The 24015-nt window shown below is 63.0% G+C and overlaps 1 protein-coding gene across 2 annotated transcripts; it reads right to left on the bottom strand.

Annotated features, from left to right (window-relative positions):
- Positions 1-10655: 10655 nt before the first annotated feature.
- On the bottom strand, positions 10656-15568 carry CBX4 (chromobox 4). Of its 2 annotated transcripts, none has more exons than XM_074607590.1 (5): positions 15217-15568; positions 15088-15131; positions 14231-14296; positions 13445-13511; positions 10656-12903 (listed from the first exon to the last, which is right to left on the bottom strand). In XM_074607590.1, the coding sequence occupies exons 1-5, from the start codon at positions 15283-15285 to the stop codon at positions 11575-11577; spliced, it is 1575 nt and encodes a 524-aa protein (XP_074463691.1). In that variant the 5' UTR covers positions 15286-15568; the 3' UTR covers positions 10656-11574. The 2 variants fall into 2 exon arrangements, with proteins under 2 accessions (XP_074463691.1, XP_074463692.1); XM_074607591.1 differs by having other exon boundaries at positions 13445-13816; positions 15217-15567.
- Between the last annotated feature and the right edge of the window lie 8447 nt (positions 15569-24015).

Genomic DNA, 24015 nt, shown 5'->3' on the forward strand with positions numbered 1-24015 from the left:
GTCGCCTCCCTCCGCCGGCCCCGCGGGCAGCGCAAGTGCCCCGACGGCCGGAGAGACCGTCCCGTTCCGTCCCGTCCCGTCCCGTCCCGTCGGGAAGGGTCCGCCCCGGGGCTGGGCCGCCCGGTACGGCGCCCTTCAGCCCTGCCCGGTGCCTGCAGCGATCCTGGCTCCCCGCGGGACCAGCCCAAACACCCTCGCGGGAAGCCCGTAGGGGCGGCGCCGGGCGGTGCGTGGCCCACGCGAGGCCGGGCGGCCCGACGGGGCCGACCGCACGGCCAGCCCGGCGGGGAGGGCGGTGCGGGGCCGGGATGAGCCGCGGGGCCGTGCCGGGGGGCGCGGGGCCGGGCGGGCAGGACGGCGGCTGCCCCGACGGGCCGGCCCGGTGACTCCACCCGCGCGGGAGTAGGTGAACGCCGGCGACGGACACCAACAAGGGGACACAGCGGGGTGGGTGCGTGTCCCCCGCCCCACGGCTGCATTCCCGGGACGGGGCGGGGGGGGCTCGGCTGTGGCACGACCCGAGCACGGCAGCGGCGGAAGATGGCCCGTGCGAGAGAGAGCGGAGGGCGGCGGGGCCGGTCCGAGCCTCCGGAGCCAAGCGGCGGCGGAGGGCGGAGAAGGGAGCGGGGAAGGAGGGGGCTCCTGCAGTGCTGCAATGCAGCGCCGCGCCGAGAGCCGAGACCGCCGGCCCGGCAGCGCTCCGCCGCCCCGCCGCTGCTGCAATGCAGGTGTGGGCACCGCGCCACGCCGGGGGGCACCGGCACCAACCGGGACGGGCATCCCGTGCCCCACCCGGCCGACTCCCGCCCCAGCCGCGCCGGGTTTCGGCTCTCCCCCGCTTTCTCGCCCCCGTTTCGTTTTCCTCCCGCTCCTGCCCGGGACCGCGACATGTTTCCTCCCGAGACGGGACGCAGCCGGTGTCCCCGGGACCTCCCGCCCGCCCTGTGTTTGCCGAGGGGGGGCTCATCCTGCTCCCGGGCGCTGAACGCCCGCGGGCCACGCCAGCAGGTCACCCTGTCCCTGCCAACTCCCCGGCTTCTCGCTGCGGCCCCCCCCCGCGGCGCCGGGACCGCTGCGAAGCCCCCGCTGCTGCACCGACTCGGGGAGGGGCCCCGGTCTCTGCCCTGCTCCGCTCCAGCTTCTCCTGAGGGGAACTCCCCCCTCCCCACCTTATCTCCGGGCCCCCCACCCTCGCCGTCGTCTGATCCGGTGCCTCCCCCCGTCCCCGCTCTCCTTTCCCCGCCGTCCCGCTGCAACTTCCCCCCGGGCGGGGGCTCCCACCTCCGCTGCGCTTCCCCGTGGACACTTGGACACGCACCGCGGGGACACGCGGTACCGCGGCCGGTGTGGGAGCCCCCGGGAAGGGGGTGCCCCACGCCGCAGCCGCTGGTCCCGCACCCCGCTCCGCTCGGGCCGGCACCCCGAGGTGTCGGTGTGCGGGGGTGTGGGGGCACCGCCGCCGGCGAAACACTCGAGAGCCCTGGAGAGAAGGAATTAATCTCATAAAAGTCAAAGCTGATGAAGATACAAACCCAGCAGGGCAAGGCGGATCACGGGGGTCCATAAAATAGCGGGGGGCGGGGCGGGGGGTGTTTTAAGACTGGGGGGGGGGCAGTGTAATCACCCGCTGCCCGTCCCTGTCCCACAGCCTGGGGATTACACCCCTCGCATTTTTGCATCCTGCCGTAGCAGCCAGGGCAGAGCGGCAGCAGATCCCAGGGCGATGCCGACCAGCCCCGATTTTTGCCCTCCCACCTGGATTTTTTTTTTTTTTTTTTTTTTTTTTCCCCTGACGCGGTGAAAATGGCACCGCGCTCCAGCTCCAGCTCCAGCTCCTGCCGGCGCGGACTTCAGCCGCTGGATCCGCTGGTGTCTTCATTCACTGGCTGAAAGCTCAGCCGAGTCCCTGGATTTCTTCCCCCTGCAGAGGTTTCTGGGCTGATCAAAATGTCCCTTTCCTTCCCGGTGAGACGCCGAGCAGCCCCTCTGGCTCCGTGGGGTCTCCGCGCCCCCGCGGCTCCCCCCGGCCCCTTCCCCGACTCCTCGCCGATATTTCAGTGTCTCTTTTCAGCTCCCGGAGCCTCCGGTACGCGCGAAAGCGGGCTCACCAGTGCCACACACCGAGGCAGTACCGCCAGCCTGCTCTGCCGTGAATTTTCCCTGCAAACACGGCGAATCCTCCTCGTTGGCGGTGCTGTGCCCGCCCCTGGCCCCGGCCCCGGCCCCGGCCCTCCGTGTGACACAGCTCCGCGGAGGGCACGGCTGGAGCCGGTGCCCGGTGGCACGGCGGGGCCGGGAGAGCGGCTGTAGGCGCCGGCTTTTTGCCCGGAGGTTTGTATTTGAGCCCTCCCAGGCTCCCCGGAGAGGGACGGATGCGGGAACAGAGCCACCCCCGACCGCAAACCCCGCAGCGGTGCCGGCAGGGGAGCGGCGCCCGGTCGGGACCCCCCGGCCCCCGAGCAGGGCCAGCCCTTGGCTCCTCCTGCGGTCCCTCTCCAGGAGAAGGGCAGGGGGGAGCGCTTTGGGAGCCCACCCCTCGCCGGCGGGGGATCGTCCCGCGGCCCCCGAAGGGTGGCTGGGCCCCGCAGCCCCGCACCGAACGGCTGCCGGGCCGGTTCTCTGCAGCAGCCCTCCGGTTACCGCATCCTTGTGCGATTCAGCATCTCACAGCACACGGTCCCAGTCCCTCCAGTATAGAATCCCCGTCCCTGGGAAACCCAGCTCGCCCGGAGCCGTGCTGACCCCTCGCTGCCCGCCCTCGCCAGCCCGCGGCCGCGGGGGGGCTTCTATTCACGGCCCCTCTGTGCCATCGCCCCCCCGGCGTTCCGCTCTCCAAGCGCGTGGGATGCTGCACCGTGCGGCAAATCCTCAGTTGCGGGGAACGGAGGTGCACAAGACAAAGGTAAAATTGGCTTTCCAGGGAAAGAAAAAAAAGACTTAAGCCCCCTAGTCCGAAAGCAGAAAAGACAATGCCACGGCCAAGACTTATTTGTCACATAGTCAGGCGAGAGATGGAAGGAATTCCTGTGATAATGCTCGTCTCTACTCAGCCGTTGCTGCTGAACCACAAATTGCTGCTTGCAGCACAAACTATGGAAATGTGATACATTAGATTAGATGTCCTCTCGTTGGGTCTCTGCACTGCCTTTGCTAGGAGTTATTTCTGAGTCCTGAGAGCTAAAGCATCTTCAAGAAGCAGAGGATCAAACACGGGAAAAGTGGGTCTGCTTCAGGTTGCGGAGGTACAAGAATGAAAAGTGTCAGGAAAGCAGATACCGTGGAGCGAGTGAAGAATTTTTCAAAGCGGAGCGGGACACCCAGGGAGGGCTCTTCCCACCGCGGGTTAAAAATGGCTCAGGGTCAGGTTGAGCCCTTAAACTCAAGATAAGAGACCATTCCAGCAGCCAGCCGGGGAGAGCGGAGGCACCTCTGGTGTCTGACCACCACATCGTCTTCTCTGCACAACCCACAATGAATCTCCCTGTTTTATCTGTTGCTGGTGACTTCATGTGCCAGAAGGACGCAGGCGGAGGAAGGACAGTGTCACGGCTGGACCCAGCGCACGCAGAGGGCAGTGGCTGTAAAAAACATTCCTGATGTTAAAATGACAGCCTGGCTTGCGCCGCACTGCAAATGGATGGGTACATTCAGGGGCAACGTTTCATGCTTCATTTTTCAGGCCATGTGGAATTACTAACATATGTGAAAATTAACGTTTACTAGCATATGTAAAAATTAACATTTATTCTCTGCTTTGAGATGCTTCGGTGGCTCCCTGATACCGAGCAAACCTTCCCCCTCCAAAGCTTATGTTTGGTATTTTAAATAACCTGACGCTCTTTTTTTTTTTTTTTTTTTTAATAATCAAAATATAAATGATTTCTTTTCTCAGGCCCCCGCGACCCCGAGCTCTGAACAGCTGCTGGGGCAGTGGCTGGTGCGGGGCATTTCCCCCCCGCGGCAGCGGCGGTGGGAGCGGGCGCGCTGCCCCCGGGAAGCGGGAGATGGAGAGACCGGCGCGGAGACCCAGACATTCAGCGCCAAGAGAGGGGGGGAAACCCCCCCAACCCCCCCATCTTCTGAAACCACGACGTCCAGGCTCACACAAAGGGCATTTTGAGGCTTTCCCCGCTGCTGTGCCCGGCGCCGGGGGCAGCCGGGGGAGCGCTGCCCCCCGCCGCCCCCGTTCTCCCGGTGCAGTTTTGCCGCCCCCTTTCCCAGCATGCCTTTTGGGGGGGGGTTAACCCTTGCCGCATGGCAGAGCCCACGCCCGCAGCCCAGCGTGGCCATTTTAGCCCGCCGGCTCGCCTCCCCGCCCCGCTGCGGGCAGCCCCGCTCGCCGCCCCGCCGGCTGCTCGCCCCCCGGCCCCGGCCCCGGTTTCTTGCTCTCTAAAAGCGGCTAGGGACGGATCCTGCCTCGGGGCTGGCGTGGCGATGCGCACCCGGTGTGACACGGCACCGCCGAGCATCACCCTGGCCGGGCTGGACCAGCCTGGTCCCCGCTGGCCAGCCCCGAGCTGGCGCTCGCCACCCCGTGCTCGCCCGGCCACCGCCGGCACCGGGCGGGCGGGAGATGTTGAGTCCGAATTTCCAGCCCGGCTTCTGCTGCTCACAGCTCTCACAGCTCTCACAGCAGCTCCTGGGTTGCAATTTCCCATTTTTAGCTCCAGCCGAGAGGTAACTCTTGGAGTCGTCCTGGTGGTCCCGTTCTTGGGCTCCACGAACGGCAGCAATGGGGGGCCCACGCTGGGCATCAGCGAGAGGCACGGGGCAAACCCCAGTGTCCCGGGGCCCGGCTCTGGGCAAAACCCTGGGCAGGGGCAGGATGCTCCCTCTGGAAGATCTGGGCTGCGGCTCATTTCACGGCTGTTGCCAAACACAACCGTTCCTCATGCAGGACATCCCAGGCTCATCCCCCTGCAGATGAAGATGGAGCTTCCAGTGGCTTCCAGGAGAGCGGGAGATGTGGGTTTGCATTGGCACAACAAGAATTTCTGCTCAGTCTTTATAGCCAACATTAAATACACGTTTGTTAAAACTTCCAACAGCTCAGACCCTCTGTTCAGACTGCCTCTTAACGCAGTTTATAATAATATCTAAGCCTGTTTAATTTATTTTCTGTATCTGTAGGACTTCTCTGCCCCGGCTGCTCCAGCACAACAGCAGTATCTCCTAAAGGTTTAGGTTACTCCCTTTCTTACCTCCAACTAAGCACTTCTGACTGAAGCGTAGCAATACCACAGAAGCTGTGGCATCCACACTCTGGCCACGGCAATGACCAGACCCCCTGGAAAATGGGAGTGCGGTCGTACACCCTTCCCAGTACCTCCCTGGGACAGGGAACCGATAATGCTGGCGGAGCTCTACCTCGGCAAGCTGGCTGGGTCAGGACCTGCCATCCCAAATGGTGCCAGTGCAAAAACACCTTGCAAAAGGGTCCTGGTGTTTGCCAGCAATCCTGGAGGGTTTGGCAGTTGGTGATTAAGTTTCCTTCTCTCCCCCCGCCTTAAACCCCGCGGGGCTGCTCTCAGCAGGGTAGGCCAGGGATGGCACATGGCCCCGCGTGCCCAAGTCACCACTCCTGGGATTCAGGGTGCTTCCTGCCAGGCTGCGCTGCATCGCACAGCGTGTTTTATATGCTTGCTTGTTCGATAAAAATAAATCTTCATGTTTGCAGTTTGCTTTAAACTACATCAAGGTGTCAGCTGAACTGACGGCTCCCTCTGAGAAACGACTTCAGGAGGTGCCAGCAAATCGCTGCCGGGTGAGCCTGGGATCTCGCCCTGCCACGGGGGGCACTGGCAGGTCCCAGACCGAGGGGGGGAGACCCCGGCTACCCTCAGCCCCCACCGGTGCCTGTCCCAAAACGTCATTGTTACAGAGACCCTCCTTTCTCTCCCATTTGCACCCCAAGGCCTGTCGTGCAATAACACCCCTTCGGTGCCCATGAGACCTCCCGCTCCAGCGCAGACCCAGGGACGGTCCCACGAGCAGTCACACCACCAGGACCCTCTCTCCTTCCGTCACCCCCCCAGCAGGCTGCACAGCACCCGGCTGCAGCCACCACGTCCCCCCCTCCCATGTCATCCAACCCCATCCCCCCCACCGTCACTCCCCGCAGCGATCGGGGGGGCCCAGGAGCTGAGCCTCCATCTCCTCCATCCCACATCCCGCTCACAGGACGGTTCCTCCTGGCCGCTCTGACGCTGCCTGAGGCCGGCTGTGCTGCAGGGCCCCGGATGGGTCAGGCATCGCTGGTGGCAGCCGCCTTGTGAACGCGGGAGCTGCTTCGTTCTGCCTTTAACTGGATTCTGCCCGGCTCAGGGTGCAGGCAGGAGCTTTCCCATGTGCTCGGGACCCTCCGGGGCCGCTCGCTGAGGCTCTGGGAGTGCAATAACACCGGGAGATGCTCCGGGCTGTGCCCGGCACTGTGGAGCCTTTTTCCTCTTCTGGTGCAAACATAAACAGAGCAGTGTCCTTGTGGTCGTCTCCTCCCAACACAGATCTTACATGAATCTGGGCTGAATCCAAATGATCTTATCTGCGGAGGAGACCGAGGATTTCCTACCGCCAGGCATTTTCAACCTTTCAAATCAGAGGCAGCCCTGCGGGATGGGGAAGGCGAGGGGCTCGGGGACGGGGCAGAACCGGGGGAAGCCCCGTGGCATTCCCCTCGCCCAGCCGCCCCAGTTCAGCCGGGCGCTGGCCTCCCCCTCCCGCAGTTGCTCTCCCAAACAGAGGAACACCAGCCCCACGGAAAATCCAGCAAAAAACCTCCATGGCAGGCCCCTGCTGCTGGACCAGTCCCTTTGGACACAGTTTTAGTTAAAATGGTTCCTAGCAGCCAAGACGTGCATGGCCAAACCATGCAGCCCCCTCCGTGCTTAAGGGGACGGGCCTGGAAAAACACAGCCTGAAGAACCGGCTTTTTTATTTTTCTTTCCCCCCCAATGTGCCCATGAATGCTTTACCTTGTCGCTGGCTTCTCCAGCAGGGGAGAGGTGCTGAGGCCACCACATTCAGGGAAGTCACACAGTCAGCTCCTGACATCGCATAGCGAAATGAGAGAACAACAGGAAAAATAAAGGAAAAGCCCCATAGAATGCGTGCAATGACTGGCTGGGGGAGCTGCCCCCACCCACGTATGAGCAAAAGCACCGAGTGCCCCGGCTGCCTGGGAAATCCTCCGCTTCCCACCGCACGTGGCCACTTCCACCTTCTGCCCTTCTCCAGGGAAGAGCCCCTCTCTCATTCCTAGTGCAGATCTGAAAGTCTCCCAGTCCCCGCGAGGCTGTTTCTTATTCTGATTAAAAGACGTCAGCTCCCTGTCATGTGTTTATTTAACATCCTTCTCCTGAACAGCATCCTCGCCCCAGAGATGCCCCCTCTTCCACCAAGCCCCAGGGCCCAGCCCGCCAGCTGCCCCGTGGCCGTCCCCTGGGGATGGTATTTCTGTCACCTCCCGTGGAGCGGGGACGGCACCGACGCCTGCTGACACTGCTCGGGGCCACGGGGATCGCTGGCGGCGCGGCTCAGCGAGGGAGGGCTGGTGGCCGCAGTCATTCCCCAGTGCTGGCCCCGACACCGGTACCGCCACGGCCGGGGAGGGGAGAACCCCAAGGCAGCTTCACAGCACAAGTTTGCAGCCCCTCCTCTCCGCACGGCCGGGTACGGAGGGATGCGTCAGACCCTTTCGGAAGAGCTAAAATACGAACACAAATTCTCCTTTTAAATCAGCAAACGTTTGTCTGGAATAAATCCAAACCAAGCAGAGGTTAACGCATTCCTGGGAAATACATTAAATGCAGCGCACACCAGCCTTCCTAATGGAGCGTGGTGACGCTCCATCTCGTTCCGGATCACTTTGATAACCATTGGAAGTCATAGTGGACTTCACATTAATTTGCTCAGTAACAGGCATTTAGGCTCGATGCACTTAATACGGAAAGGGAGCGGAATGAATAAGTAGTTCATACGCTCACCCCGAAACCTTCCCAGCCAATTGGCACAAAGCAAGGGGAGGGTGTATCTTTTAAACCAGTAACTACTTATCGCACCTTTCACTGCACAGGAAGCTGCTGGAGTCGTGATAAACACGATCAAACTATTTTGATAGCCAAGAAATATCTGGCTATGTGGTTTCCGGGAAATGGTGCCTCAAACAAACCACAGCGACTGCCACCAGCAGAGACAGCGTTTTAGGTGCTTCCACGGCTCCCGGGGCGGTGGCGGGTGCGGGGAAGGGAAGCTCAGAAAGCACACGCTCGGAGGAACATTGCTTCCTCAAAAACAGACAACACAATCCATTTTTTTAAGATGTTCGTGAACTAAGCTCACTGCAAACCCGCAGTTACGGGTTGCCAAGCGCCTCTCACACCTGCGGGCCAGAGAAGGAAGCTGCTGACCCGGCTCTCAACAGCGGCGATGCTCGGGCTCTGGCCAGCAGCCTGCAAAGCCCACGTTTAAAAGGCGCATCCCGCCGCTTGTGAGAAACCCCGTTGGTTTCACCCACCGTCGTCTGGCCAGAGAAAAAGTTGTGCTCCCGCACAGACCCTGCCCCAGCACCGCATGCCCGGCCCCGCTCCCGCACCGGCTCCCGCCGCGGGCTGTCGAGCCCCACTTCCCCTTTCATAAATCACATCTTGCATTCTGAGCATGCGTCTCCTCTTCCATGCCATTTTTGTTTTCAGATAACCATTAGCTTAATTAATCAAGGGAAACGCTTAATTTCTGATTGTCTGCTCTGCCAGCGAAGGCTGGGACGGCAGGGAAAGGCTCCCCCCCAAACCAGCCCCGAGCATCCCCCGGCAGGGGCTGAGGTTCCCTCCAGCACCCCGGGCCACCGCTGCCTCTGCCCGGCACTCGCACAGCCCCGGTGACACCTAGAGTTGATTAAAACCCTCTTAGGATTCGATACAGCGAACAGGCAAAAACGCCGATTTTAATCACAGTTCACCTATTTCCACGCGCTCTCCGGGCGCATACAATCAGATTTTGGGGTCCCCGCGCGGACAGGTGGGAATCACAGGCCCTAAACATACCGCGCGAGTTTCCAGTGACTGTGGAGCATCGACTGAAAGAAGAGAGGAACCAAGCTGGCAGCGTGGACCTCGGCCGCACCGAGCGAGTTCGACCAAACAGCTGGGACGGAGCCGGCTTCCTGGTGTGGGGTCCCAGAAGCCATCCCCGCTGCCGCGAGCGCGCCGAGTGGCAGACCTGAGCTACACCAGACCAAACCCAACGCCTGCGACAACGGCATCCACAGCCGAGATCGTTCCCGCTTGGATACGAGCCTCCAGGTCTGTCCCAGCTGAGAAAATGGCATCCGCGCACCGAACAGTTGCTTTTCCTCCGATTTAACCCAACCTGCCTCGGAAAAGCGCTCTGGCTCCGGCACAAGCCCATCTGCAGGCGACTCCTGGGCTGGCACGGCTCGTGCCGGGGCTCCCGCTGCCAACAAGCCCCAGCAGGTGACACCTGGCCGGGTGCTGCCCCACCTTTCCGCGGGTGCCACATCACCCTCAGGGTTTAAAAAGCAACAGTTGCCAAGACGATTTTTTGCACTTACTTAAATAAAATGAAGCCTGGGAAGGCTAGGTGGCCCCGGAGTGGGCAGCCCAAGATGGAGCAGTTTATTTTGGCTTTGGGACCAGCACAGCCCCGCGCGGTGCCAGGGAGGCGGGGGCTGAGCCCGCAGGGTGCTGCCCACCCCTCAGGCTCTCGCCCACACCGGGGGGCAACTCGCCCAGCTCTTCAGGTGGCTCCAGGGTCCACTTCACCCAAACCAGTTCGCTCTGCTTCTTGCCAGCTTGAGGCTCTTGTCCGTACACATTAATGTACCATCGACAACAGGATGGCACGTTACGACAACCACCAAGATCTTTTCTGGAAGAGAAATCAACTTCAAGAAAAGCCCAAGACGAGAAAGGCTAGCAACGGAGCCAGTTTGGCAAGCTGGAGGTTCAGGGGGCAGTTACTGTTTGAGCACTCGACTCTGCCTGGGACGGTTACCGGGGCGCGGGGGGAGCGGGGGCCGAGGGCTGTATCTCAGCCAGGCGCAGACGGGCTCTGTGGGCACACTGCTAGGTTGCCACCTTCACGTGAGCCATTTTGTAAAGAATTAGCCCTGCGCTCTATTTTCAGCGGACTCCGGCAATTATTAATCTAGTTCAGAGATGGCTGCAGGCTTATTTGTGGAATTTGGACCATCTTCCCTCCTAGAGAAGTTCAACTCCTCGCCTCATCGCGACCCTCCCCGGCGCGGGGGATGACGTTGAGGCTGAGGACCAGCAGTCACCCCGCCCCGGCAGCCACTTTCCCAGCCCGTGCTGCGTTCCAGGCTGCCATCGCAGCCTGTTTTGCTTTGGAGAAGCCTGTCCCTGCCTCGGCCCAGCGGGGAGAGGGAAACACCGACCCACCGGCTCCCGCGGCCTCGCTGCCTGCCCGGCCGGCAGCGGGGAGAAGCAGGGTGTCCCTACGGCACGCTCTCGCCTGCGCTTCTGGGGAAAAGCCAGAACCACATTCCACGCGGTGCATCTCGGAGCCGATTTTAACCTGCAAGCACCTGCTGCGGGGCACCCCAGGCACAGCCTGCCCGCACGGGGACACCTCCTTGCCGACCGTATGCAGTAACAAACGCACTCCAAATGCTGGTAGTTTTTGTAAAGGTTTATAGTCCTTTGCAGTGATTGCATGATACATTTCTTCCCCCGTGACACAGCCCTCGGACCAGGAAGCGCCGCTGGCAGCTCGCGCTCCACCTCCCAGCAGCCGGGCTTTGCAATCCGATCTACACTAGCTGCAGAACATCAAATGCACTTTCAACATCTCCATTTAATATTTACATTCAAGCAATTAATAATTGGAAGCTTATAGTTTAGACATTTCTAATAGCAGCAATTTCTATAATAGCTCGTTTAGCTTTAGATAACGATTTTTTTTTTTTTTTTTTTGCACATAGAAACACCACATGTGTACAGTATCAAAAAATATATACCGGGAATGGTCCTGTGGGTCATAAGGAGGGCAAGGGGACGAGACTAACAAATGCTGAATGGTTAAAAAGGAGAACAGAAAATATTCGTTTGATATAGTTTATAAGGTGATCTAGGGACTCCATAAATCTAGGCTTTATATTTCATTATATAAATACCTACAAATAAATATATTAGCGTGGCCGGAGAGCGACCAGCTTTCAGCTCAAACAATACATTTCAATAACACCACGTACAAACGGGAGCAAGAATCACTTGACAAGTTAGCACTGTTAAAATATAATACTATAACTCTGAGTAACTGGCGGGCCCCCTCCTCGCCCGTCCCGGCGCCCGCAGGTCCCGGGGCAGCCCCCGACCGTGGGATGGGAGCAGCGGTAAGGACACCCCGCGTGGCAGGGATGGCCACCGTGCCCGGCCCCGTCCCGGCATCCCCTCAGCGGAGGCTCGGCCGCCGCGGCGCGGGCAGGGGGCACGCGGGCTCCGGGGAAGGGGCACCAGTACCTTAGAGGGAGGCCGTGGGGGCCGGCGGCCCCGGGATGGGCAGGCAGCTCCCACGGGGAGCAGCCGCCGTCCCACCTCACACCGTCACGTACTCCTTGAAGGTCACGGTCAGGCAGTTTGCGGTCACGTCTGTGATAATTATATTCCCAAAGAAGGGCTTGAATTCCTGCAGGGACTCGGCCTCCTCCTCCTCCTCCTCCTCCGCGGCCTCCCGAGGCTGCGGAGGCTCCGTGGCCGGGTTCTCAGCCGGTGCCGGCGGCACCTCTGGCTTCACCTGCGCCAGGGCCAGCTCGCCCTCCGCCCGCGGCTTCACGCAGCGCAAGTCTATGGGCTCGTCCAGGTCCGAATCCAGCAGAATGACCTCCGGCTGGGCGGGCGGCTCCGGCCGCTCGGGGGCCGGGGGGCTGAGGCAAGTGGGGGCACTGATGCTGCGGGACGTCAGGCGCTTCTTGCCCGGCTCCCGCTCCGCCTGCGGCTCCGACAGGCAGCGCTTCCGCGAGCCGGGGCTGGAGAGGTTCAGTCCCATGGAGGCAGGGCTGTGCTCGCAGATGGGACTCAGGGACCAGGGCACAAGGTCCGGCTTGGTGGTGAGCTGCAGGGGCTGCTCCGGAGGGAGGGGCAGCTCCTTGGCCAGGGGAGTCTTTCGGGGGCTTTCCTCGAGCTCCGCGGGGGGCTGCCGGCCCTCGCCCTCTGCTTTGCTCAGGGGGTTGCTGCCCACCACCCTCTCCTCCCCCGGCTTCCTCCAAGCCTCCAGCTTCTCCTCCCCACCCTTCTTAGGAGTCCTCTCCTCCGCAGCCCGCTTCCGGGGCGGCTCCCCGGACTTGATCTTCACCGCCTGCATCCCGTTCTCCATGTACTTGCTCATGACGATCACAATGCGCCCGTTCTTGTTTTTGTTCTTGACGATCTTCATCTTGCCCCCGAGGCCGTTGCTGGTCACCCTGTCCCTGGGGGGAGGCCCAGTACCGCTGGACAAGTTCTTCTCGGCCCCGTTCTTGCTCTCTGCAGCAAGGTTCTTGACTGGGCCCAGCAGGTTTTTGGCCGGGCCGTGAGCCCACTTGTCCGGGTGGGCAACCAGGGGGCTCTTGTTATTGTCCAAGCAGGCCTGGCTCTGCGGCTCCTTGCTGCTGGGCTGGTAGTGGGGCTCGTACATCTTGGGGTCTGGCTGGTAGTGGTGGTGCTTCTTGCTGTTCAGCTGGTAGTAATACTTCCCTTTGCTGTGGGACTGGTGCTTCATGCCGCTCTCCTTGCCGTTGGGCTGGTACTGGTGATGCTTTTTGCTGTTGAGTTCATACTGGTGCTGCTGGCTCTTGCCGGAGGAGCCAAGATCCAGCTTTGGCCTATTGTCCACGGCAGGATCCTGCAGCCCCGTAAGGATGTTCGAGCGGCGGGCGAAGGAGGGAAGCTGCAACACAAAGCCGGGGGCCGCAGTGAGCCGGGGCCGGCGAAGGAGGTGCCGGTGCTCCGGCAGGTGCCGAAGGCTGGGGTGAAACCCCCGCCCCTCCGGCGGCTCTCGTTACGGGACGCTGCATCGCAGGGTGCCGCGTCCTCAAGCAAGCAGCCCCAGCCCACTCCAACTTACAGGCTGCGCATTGCTCCGGATTAATGAAGCAATGAAAAGAAGAAAAGCACCCTTCAATCAGCTGTCTGGGAACAGGGGCCAAGCAGGACCGCTGCTGCCGAGCTTGCGAGCAGCCTGCTAATGCCACCGGGCCGTGGGTGCAGAAGGTCTGCCCCACAGCCCGGGGCGGGAGGAAGGGGGGCTGGGGCCGCCCGATGAGCTCAGCGCTGGGGCCCGGGGGTCCCCGGGGCGTTGCGAGGCGCCCGGGCTGCGCGCACGGCTCCTCAGCATGATGAAACCCGCTGAAAGCAGCTCCCGGGGGACAGGGCCGCGCTGCAAACAGGCTGCCGGGGTGGTGTGAGGCCGGGCTCCTCCGCGCATTTACCTGCACGACCAGCGGCTTCGGCTTGGGCCCCCGCTTGCGGTATCCCATCAGCTGCTCCTGCCGCTCCCTGCGGGAACACGGAGTCACGGCGAGGCCCCAGTGGCGGCACGCGGACCCCCGGCGCACCCCTCCCCGCACCCCATGCGTGGCAGCTCCTACGGTGCCAGTGACCCTATGCGGGGGCAGCGAGCCGGTGCGAGGGGAGCCGGGCCCCCGCAGGTGCGGGGCGGCAGGCCAGGGGTCCCGCAGGAGGTGGGGGTCCGGGGGCACGGCCGGCTCGCCGAGGCTGCAGGCGCCTGTTGAAGCGACTTCCCCACTCCCGCCTCCCCCTGCTGCAGCGAGGGGCTGAAGTTTACAGTTTGCGCCAAAATACTACAGGAAATAAATGCACGGAAAGAAAAAAAAAAAAAAAAAAAAAAAGAAGCAAAAAAAAAAAAAAAAAAAAAAGGCAAAAGCCCGTCCAGGCGCAGCAGCAGCAGCAGCGGCAGCGCCGCCTCCTCCGCTCGCAGCCATCGAATCCCCGGGCCGGCAGCGGCGCCGGGCGCGGCGTGGGGGGAGCGCGGCGCGGGGGGGACCTTGAACCGGAGGCGTCGCCCGGCGGCCCCGCACCGCCCCCCCCCCCTACCCCTACCCCCGCCCCAACCGCCCGCCCGGACCCGGGCCCGTCCCGCACCGCCCGCCCCCGCCGCGGCCCCCGGCGCCGTGACGCATCTGCAATTGCCGGAGCGGGTGCCGGTGCCTGCCGCCCCTCCCGGCCCCCCCCCCCCCCCCCCCGCCGCCGCTCACCTGTTCTGGAAGGCGATGAGCAGCCGGGGGTCCAGGATGTTCTCCTCCGGCTCCCACGTGTTATATCTTGCGAGAGGGGAGGAGAGCGGCCGTCAGCCGCGGGGCCCCGCCGGGAGGGGGCCGGGGTCCCGGGCAGGGTGCCCCGCAGCAGCGGGCCCGCCTGGGAACGGGGGTGCGGGGCTCGGGTCCCGGGAGAGGGGGATGGGCGGCGGGGGGAATGGGGGGGGGGGGGGGAGGTGTGGGGGGGCGTGTGGGGCGCGCACGGGGACGGAACTGTTTATTTAGCGCAGTTATTATTCCGGAGGAATTCTAGGCATGTCATGATGAAATTTTCCAAATCCCGGACCCAGGAAAGCGGCCGCGGCGCGGAGGAGGGACCCGGCCGCCGAGTCCGGAACAGCGGCGCGGACCCCCCCCCCCCCCCCCCCTCCAGGCCCCCTCCCCGCCGGCACTGTCATGCAAACCCCAAATACTCCGCAGCCCGCAGCGGCCGCTCCCGCTCCGCGGCCGGTGCCTCCGCCTCCGCGGGCGGCTCTCGGGGGCTGCGGGGCGGCGCGGGTTATTTTTGCGGTTATTTCCCCCTCCTTTCCCCCACGTCGCGCCCCCCCCCCCCCCGCTCGGTTCTGCAATATGGAGCCCGGCTCCCGAGGAGGGAAAGGGGGAAGGAGCCATTTTCTGGTGCACATCAGCCGCCGCCTGCCCGCCTCGCTCGCCTCCCCCCGCCGCCGCCGCCGCCGGGCCCCGCCGCCGCTTCTCGCCGCCCGCCCGCCCCCGGCCGGGGCCCTTGCCGGGGCCGCCGAGCGCGGCGGAGCCCCGCCGCCGGGGCCGCCCCATCCCCATCCCCGCTCGGTACTCACTTGGGCGACCATCCCCTCCATTTCACCAGGTACTCGACTCTGCCCTGCGGAGCGCGGGAGGCAAAGACACGGCGTCAGCTGGACCCGCCGCCCGCCCGGCCGCCCCCCGCCGCCCCCCGCCGCCCTCACCTTTCGGATCCGCTTCTTCTCGATGCTCTCCACCGCGAAGACGTGCTCCCCCACCGCCGGCAGCTCCATGCCGCAGCCGGGAGGGGCCGGGCCGGGCGTCCGCGGCCGCCGCTGCAGCCGGGCTGGGCTCGGGCTCCGGCAGCTCCCGCCGCCGACCCGACAGACACTGAGCCCCGGCCGCCGCGGCACCGCCACCCGTGCAAATCCCGGAGCGAGACGTCAGGGAGGCGGCGCCTCCCGGGCCCGGCTGCCCGTCAACGGCGGGGCCGGGGGATTGGCGCAGCCCTGCCGGGGAGCGAGGCGGGGAGGGGGCGGGCGGGGGCCGGGCAGGGGCGGGGGGGTGGCGGGGGGGGCGCGGGCAGCCCGGCCCCCGCCCCACGCGTGACTCAGCACGGCCCCCCCCGGCGGAGCCCGCGGGGCAGGTGCCGCCACCCGCACCTCCCGTGGGGGGGGGCCCGCCCGGAGCATGCGCGGGGGGGTCGCGGAGCGGGGGGAGAGCACCTCCCGGGAGGGCTCCACGCCGCGGGATGCGCCCACCCGCCGCACGGCCCGGGCCCGCCGCCTTGCCCCGTGGGGCGGGTGCGAGGGAGCGGGCCCGGCCCGGCCCGGGGGAGCCCTGGCCCCGCTGCGGGACCGGGCGCCGCGCTGCTCGGCGGGTTCCCAGCCCGGCCCGGGGGCGGCCTGTGGCGGGGAACCCCCGCTGCAAGATGGCCGGAGCGCCCGGGGCTGCGGGCCCGGGGCAGGTGGCCACGGCGAGTTTCCCTCGCCCGGTGCCGGAAGCCGCGAAGACGGGCGGCGAGCGGGGAGAACCCGAGGCGGGCGGCTGGGCGCCCTCGCTCCGCGCGGGTGGAGGGCAGCACGCCCGGCCCACGCGTGTCCGTGCCGCGGGCTGCCAGCGGGGGGACCCCCGGGCTCTCCCCGCCCCGCTCCGGCAGCGGGGGCGGTACGCGGAGCGACAGGGACCTTCCCCCGGGCAGGTGGAGCGGGGCCGGCCGTGCCCGCCGCCGGGAACCTTCCCGCTGCGGAGCCGCGGCGGCTCCGCGCAGCCCCCGCCGTGGGGGCGGGCGACTCCGGGCCTTCCACGGCCCGGCCACGGCACCCCGCGGGGCGAGACACGCGTGGGGCTGTTGCCGGGAAGGCGCTGCCGGCGGGGGGTCCCCTCCTGGGGGTGTCGCCTCCCGGGGCTGGCCGAGCTCGGCCCCCGCAGGTGCCGGGGCGGGACCGGAGCCACCGCGCCCGCTGCGCAGCGAGGCTGTCCCGGAGACGGGGGTCCCGTCGCCGCCGCCCCCGCCCGGGCTCTGCCAGCCCACGGACGGGGCGGCCGCCTCCCCCCCGAGCTCCCGGCAACTTCTGCCGGGGTGCGGGAGCGGCGGGGCCGAGCCCGAGCGGCACCGGGGCCCGGAGCGGCTTCTCTGCAGGGGGTCGGGCAGCAGCTCCCCGTCCCCCCGGGGCCGGTCCCGCCCCGGCCCGTGGCATCCCCGCGAGCTCGCCCGGTCGCCGTCCCCCCCCGCCCCCGCCCCGAGCGGCATCAGCCCGCGCCTTCGGGGGCCGTTCCCGGGCTCGGGGGTGCGGAGGCACCGCTGAATGTCACCGCGCCGGAGACCATAACAAAGACGCAGCCGCCGCGATCGCAGAGCCGAGCCAATAAAAAGCAAACTGATATTACAATTTTGATTTCCCTGGAGGGCCGAAGGGGCTTAATGTAAGAATTATTATCCATTGTGAACAGCAGCCGAAAGAAAGCACAGACAGGAAGATTTAAATTTTTTTTTTTTAACTTAGCGGTTTTCCTAAGAAACGTACGTTCATTGAAATTTATGCCAACAGAGTTTGTTAACCCTCCCCTTTGACATTTCAAGCTTCTCCTGTTGCCAGAGGAGACAAGCCGAGCACAAACCACTAATGCTTGCAATAAAACTAAATGCCCAGGGACGAGTGCGATTTGGTGCAATTCCCCTCCAATCTGTGTAAGCTGCGGAGCAGCACGGCCAGCCTGTGGAGCCCTGGCAGATCCGGGCCCAGCCCGGCCAGGAAGGCTCAGCTCTTCCCGGGACACAGCCGGGAAGGGGAGATAAGGAGGGCAGGGGCTGGCTGGCTGCATATATATATATAAAAATATATTTTTAAATGTGTGACCAGACATCCTTGGCATCTCTGTAGAACCTGCGTCAGCAGCAGTACAACAGGCCATTGATGAAATATAATAGTAAAAAAAAACCAAAAAAAACCGTGTGAAAGCAACACTGAAAACCAGTATTAAAAGCATTTTAATCATTGCCTGGCTCGTGGCTCCTGCAGCTCAGCACCAGCTCCCGTCCTGTAGGTTTCTGCAGGATGTTCATCTGCTTTCTGTTACTGGGCTGATTGCACATGATTCGCAGTAATGATTGTAATGGTGGTGATTTTCTATCTCTTACCTTGCTCAGATAGCAGCAGTTCATGAACTGATACATCTTTCCCTTTGTCAATTCGAAAGAGGACACCTTATTTGAACCACATAAAATATCCTAAATAAGGAAAGCAGGAAGCGTTTCCAACCGCTGCCTCTTCTTGGCTGGTTGGGGCATATCACAGGGACGAGAAAAGAAAAAGGGTTTCCAACCAAAAGAAACAAGAGCCAACTGCTGCCTTTTAAAGCCGACATCGCAGTTGTTTCATACCGTGCATTTTGTTTATGCTTTGCCCGTCTCTAAGGCAGGTAGGAGGCGCGGGTGCCCCTTCCGGGGGTGTTCTTCCCCGCTGCCGCACACCTGTGCAAAAACGCAGGTTCCTCTCTGTCCGCAGGGCCCGGCCCCTGGCAGCACCGCTCCCTGCAGGGGAGGGCTCCGGCCCCGGCAGAGGCGCGGGACGACGGGCAGAGCGAGTGCGGGGGCTCCGGCCACCCCCCCACCCCCAGTGCCCGTGCAGCGGGTCACCCGGCGAGGGCCCGATCCTGAGTGGGGGCTGCCGGGGTGCAGCTGTAAGACAAAACCTCTAACAGCCGGAGACAGATGGGCTTCCTGCAGGTGCTAGGAAGCGTACCAAGGCAATTTCCCCTTAAACGCTTGCTGGCCATGTTCCCTCCTGCTACCCAGAGCTGATGTCTGTCGGGGTTTATCCTTTTCATCATTATTTATAAAGTTCTTGCCCTGGAGACAGAGCCAGCTCTGTGGCAGCGCCTCGCTTGGGTTGGGTTCTGCCTCTCCAAAACACAGGATGCTCCGCTTCCCCTCGCCTCTTACGCCAGTAGCTCCTGCAGACCTGCTCTATGTTTGCTATCAAGCAGCACTGATTGCACATGCCATCATTTCTGATGTTGCTCATTAGTCTGCATCACTATTAGCAATTCAAACCAGCAATTCCTTTTCAGCTGTAATCCTCCGATTCCACCTCAAAGATTCCAGGGCTGCAGTTTGGGCGCCCAGCTTTTCCTCCCCTCTGCCCTGGCAGGGCCAGCGGTTCCTCCCGGAGCTCCGCCGGGCCAGGAGCACGCCAGGCTAAGCACCAAATAATAACAAAAAGTTAATTCATGAATAGTTACAGCATTTCCTTCAAGGCCGCTCTCGCAGGCGGCCGGGCTGGGGCTTTGCAACTCTCCTGCCTGACCGTGTCCTTGGCGGGAGGGGGAGGGCGCTGGCCCCATTCATTCCTACCTGGCCGCCTGCAGCCTTGGCCAGCTGGGCTCCTGGATTTGCCCTTCTGCCTTTGTCAGCTGTGGCTTCCATTTGGAGTTGCGGCCAGTCTGAAAACTGGATTATAATATAGCCCTTGCTGAGGTCAACACCAAGCTGGAGAAAGACAAGAAAAGGATGAGTAGGTAGGCTTGGGAAAAAAAACAAACCTAAAACCCAGAAACCCCACAAAAAACAAAACCCACCCACCCAATCAATAGGATGCCATGAGGTAAGACGCACACAATGAAACCCTGTTCCAGGTTGCCAAGGCAAATCTGTCAATAGAGTATTGAACAAGCAAATCTGACTTGCAATTATTGTCTCCTTCTAAATACGAGCTGCCCCTTTGCCTCGCAGTTCAAACCCAACGCCGGTGCTGAGGAGCTCAGCAATTGCCAGCCGGGGCTGTTTCAAAATGGTGAGGGAAGAGTCAGCTCTGCTGGAAGCTGGGCTGGAATTTACTCCAACGCGTGCACTGAAAGCCCCTGGAGCGTCCCCACCGCCTCGGCTCCTGCCGCCGAAGTGACATGTGCCCTGCCCCCAGCGTAACGGGCTTTCTAAAGCAGCAAAAAAACCCCTTTGCCACAAACTGTTTACTCTTCAAAGCTTTCAGGAAAACATACAGGACCACGGAGCACACCGGAGTATTTTCAGATGCTGCTGCAGGAAGAAAACCAGCGCGCAGAGCGCCCAGCATTTTGTAACGCCCGGGAAAGCGCCATAGAGGGCCCGGGCACTTCAGGCTGGGGCTGTCAGCGTGGAGCAGGGCTGGTGGTCTTAAATCCAGGCTCAGCAGCAGGGTCGGGAGCTGCCACCACCCACCCGGAGGCAGCAGCAGCGGGAAAATCCAGAGGCAAAACCACCCTGAACTGGGTCATCACATGGAAATTCAAACGGCTTCACAAGTGCGTCGTTGCGGGTGCGCACGGGGCCACGTTAGGTGAATTCCCTTTTCTGGTGCTGCTTCCAGCGCAAACTGGGAGCGGCTGCCGGCAGAATCCCCGGGAACGAGACACTTGTCAGGAGCACGCAGGGTGCTTCCACAGCGGTTTCACTGAGCGCAACGGAGCCTGCTTCCATGGAGCCGATGAAGGGACCGAGATGCCAAGTACACGTGGCACCATTAGCCAGAGCAGTCGTTTTGGGGGGGGGGCACGGCTGGGCTCCCCTTGCCCCCGATAAGGAAGGAGGCGACAGCCCTGCTCTGCAGAGCCGCAGTCAGCGGGAGGGCAGCACGCCACAGCAGGTTCCCAGGAGACTCCATCCCTTGGGGACTCGGATGGGAACAACGCCCCCCCCCCCCCCGCCTTCCCCAAGGCCCTTCTCCCTGTGCCTTCACCCCCAGCCTCAAGCATGGGTGCCCGCCAGGCAGCCTCGGAGACCATCTGTCTTTAATCTTCTTAAAGTCGGGCAAGTCAGGAGGAATTCAGAGGGAAGAGGCACTGAAGTCCCCTCTGTCTCTGGCCGTGACCCTCCTTCCGTGGCCCAGGGCTCAGCACCCGCCTGGTGGGAGCTGGCGCCATCCACCCCCCATCCCCAGGGCATTGCCAACTGCCCGGAACTCCAGAGAGCGAGCACCGGGAAGCCTTCCTTCCTTCCCAAAAAGCATTCCCCTTGCCCAGTGGGAGCAGGGGGGGCCGTGGGGCAGAGGGAGATGGGAATCCCTTCCGCTGGGCACATCCTCTGCCTCGTCCTGCCCTGCACCTTCGCCGCCCTCCCCCGGGCTCCTCCAGCTGCCCTTGGGAGGGCTCTACTTGGAGCTCTCTTCCTCCTCTTATCACTTAAGCCGATGCTGTTCCTTGGCAGCTGAGTGTAATTATGAGATTTTCTCCATCAAAAATGGGTCTGCGCATGTGTCTCCCGGCGCGGCTGCGATCTGCTGGTGGCAGCAGCGAGGAGCTGCTCCGCTGCCCAGCCAGTTGGGAAAGGACTGAGATGTTTTGTGCAAGCTTTTCCAATCTTCTCCATCCACTGGAGTCACAAAAACTTCCGTCAAAAAATAAACAGTGCCAACACGCTGCAAGCCCCAGACAGCTCAACTTTCAAGCTGCTCCACAAAAACCAAACAAGAAGCTGCTGGAGTCAGATTTAATTTTGGACACAAACCCACAAGTAAAACACATCGAACAAAGGTTCCTCTGCAACAAAAGCCACACAGGGAAGGCTGGAGTCCCGCACACGGACCAGGAGCCGGGATGGCTTCGGCTGGCCCTGGCCCAGGCATAACAGCCTGCAGGTGGCCCTGGATTTCCTCTCCTCTCCCCTCTCCATTCTCCAGGTGGACGGGAGCTGCCGCCTGCCCTGCGCCCGCCGCGGAGGGCGTGAGAACGTCGGAGGCTGCAGGACGCCTTGCTGAGGGGAGCAGGTTGGGGTGGTGATTAGGGTGGCGGTTTGGAAATGCCATCAACCGGGAAGAAATTACCCTCTGTGGCTTCCCAGGGCTTCCTGAGGGCATTTGCCCCACCTGACTCTCCAACACGCTTAGGAGGAGAGCAAGAAATTCCCTTTTTCTTAGGAGCCAGGCTAAGGAGCTGCAGCTCATTCCACATGGAAGGTGCGAGGACAAAAGCCTCCAGGCAGATACTTCCCCCATCACAGCAAACAGAAGCCTGGCCTCCGATCGCGCTCCTTAATGAGCGAAGCCACCAAACTACTCCTAATAGAGTGAGTCAAGGCACCTGCCTCCGGGAGGGTCCTTATCCCTTTCTAGGAAGGCAATCCAAGATTTGTATCTACTACAGACAAAGTCTTGACCACGCAGAGGAGCCTCCGGGCGCAGGGGTTTGTCCCGCAGGTCCGATGGCAGGGTAAGGGCGCAGGATGCGCTGCCGGACAGTGATCCGGAGCTTCCAGGGAAGCGTTTCAGACGGAGCATCTCGGTCTCTCCATCTCTGCATGGGCAGCCAGGGAGACGCTTCGCTGGAAGCACTATGGTTGTGAAACACAAAAGCATTATCTTGGCATTTCGGTTATTAAACCCAGGGAAGACTGGAGCTGCTCTACCTCAAGTTTCTTTTAAAAGCGTCACCTTCCAGAGAACATTAAACACAGGGAAAACCAGTCCCAAAAACATTGTCGGGAGATAAACCACCGCCCGAACCACAGCAATAATACATGCTGCTGGAATCACCATATGCAGCAAAACCTGATTCCTCCACCTCACGCGGCTGCAAAGCCAGCTTGGTCCGCCCGCACCCACAGGGGTGCCAGCACCGGCCCCCACTCCCTCCACACCGGCTGCTCCTGACCCACACGCTCGTCCTCCCGGAGCAGGGATGGCCCCGCGCCCGTTTCTCCCCGCTGAGCCTCCGGGTGCTCGGTGCTGCCTCTTCCTTCGGGCAGGAGCCGGGCTGAGCCCAGAGAAAGGGCTTCAGCCGGGCTTTTGGGGCGCAGCAAGCCCAGGGGCGCAGCCTGGCTACCTCCAACTCTTCCTGGGAGGGACAGGCATCCACGAGGCCTTCCCCAACTGGAGGGGCAGCCGAGCTGGTCATGCCAAGCTATTTAAGTGCAGAGATTGATTGACTGATGGATTGATTTGCTAAGATTAGAGCTGAGGAGAGTGTGGCTGCAGCCAGGTGTTGCCTGGGAAGGGCAGGGTGACCGGCCCATGCTCCTGGCATACGGGGAGGAGGGAGAGGAAGGGATGAGGGAAAGCTGCAGCCCTCCCATGCCGGGACCTGTGCCGCGGTTGCCATGCGGGCTCCCGGCAGCAGAGCTTTTCTCTCTGTGTTCTGCACCGTGCAGGGCTCTGCTCCCAGGGCTGCCCGGCAGCATCCACGCAGCCCCCGGCACCGACGAGCCATGGCTCTGGCTCCCACCCGCTGCCGGGACCAGCTCCTCTGGCAGAGTGATTAGATACCGGGTGGCGCTGATCCAGACTGGCACCCGGCCCCCCCTCCCCGGCCATGAGATCGGGAATTGGTGGTGATCAGAGGTGGTGATTAGTGGTTTGGGCTGGGGCAGCCTGGGGAGCTGCAGGAGGAGGGGCAGGCGAGGGCCCTGCCAGCGCACATCCCGCATCGCGGTCCGGGAATGGCACACGGTGGAGGCTGGCACACGGGCAAAGCGCTGGTGGTCGCGGAAAACTGCCCGGCCCTTCGTGAGCGTGGCAGAGCTGAGCCCTGGGCTGAGCTGCTGCGAGGGCTGCGGAGGTGCCAATGGCCACCGCGCAGCCGGTGACGGGGACCTTTGGTGTGCTCAGGACTGCGGTGTCCTGGCCGGTGGCATGGTGAGCTGTGGCTCCCACGGAGCAGCTGGCACATGGCGCAGCGGCCAAGCAGCGGGCGGGTTCGGGGCTGCGCTCTTGGGCCTCTCCTTGCACGAATGGCCATGGGATCCTCGCTCCGGGCACGCTGTTCCCATGGGCATGAGCTGGGATGGATCCGGCGGCCGTGCTGTGGGTGGGGGGACTGTGCAGCCACAACTCGACCGAGCGCTGCAGCCCCTGCGCTTCTCCCCTCCATCGCTGGCATCCGGCAGCCACGAAACGCGGCGGCGTCTCGGTTTGGCTGTGGCGCTGCTGGCGCAGGCATGAGCGGCGGGGCCGGGGAGCCTGGCCGGCCTGCACGCCGCGGCTGGGAGCAGGCGGAGGGAGGAAGCGCGCGCGGGCCTGCGGTCAGGCAGTTTCCACCCTCCCTGCACCTGAGCCGGGGCAGCGGCGCAGCTCCCCGGCAGCCCCGCGGCTTCCTTCCGCCTGCCCCGCTCCGCCGGCGTCGCCTCGGCAGCCTCAGCCGGAGCCCGCGGCTGACTGCAAGACCATCATCTCCCCAGCCTGCTGACTGCCCCGGCACTTCATCCTCTCTGTGGATTACACCAAGCGTTTGTGTTTTCAAAGGTTTCTGGGAAAGATTTACTGGGCGTGCTGTCGCACCCACCCCCCCGCAACGCGTTGCGCTGTCACCAGAGCTCTCTGCTATAAAGCTGCTCAGTCCAACCCAAGTCGAACTGCGTTAGAGCCATCAGGGAGTGGGCACGAACGCCTGGGGGTGGGAGCCCGGCTGTATTGGCAGAGACCCAGAGGGTCGGTGGTCCCAATCCCTCTCCCGAGGCATTAGGCAGCGTGGGGGTCTGCTCTGTGCTCCTGCTCCTGCCGCCCCGCGAGGTTTCAGCGCCCGGCGTGGGTCACGGCGCTGCTGCAGAAAGCTCA

Source organism: Larus michahellis, chromosome 14 (assembly GCF_964199755.1).
Source record: "Larus michahellis chromosome 14, bLarMic1.1, whole genome shotgun sequence".
Lineage (NCBI taxonomy): Eukaryota > Metazoa > Chordata > Aves > Charadriiformes > Laridae > Larus > Larus michahellis.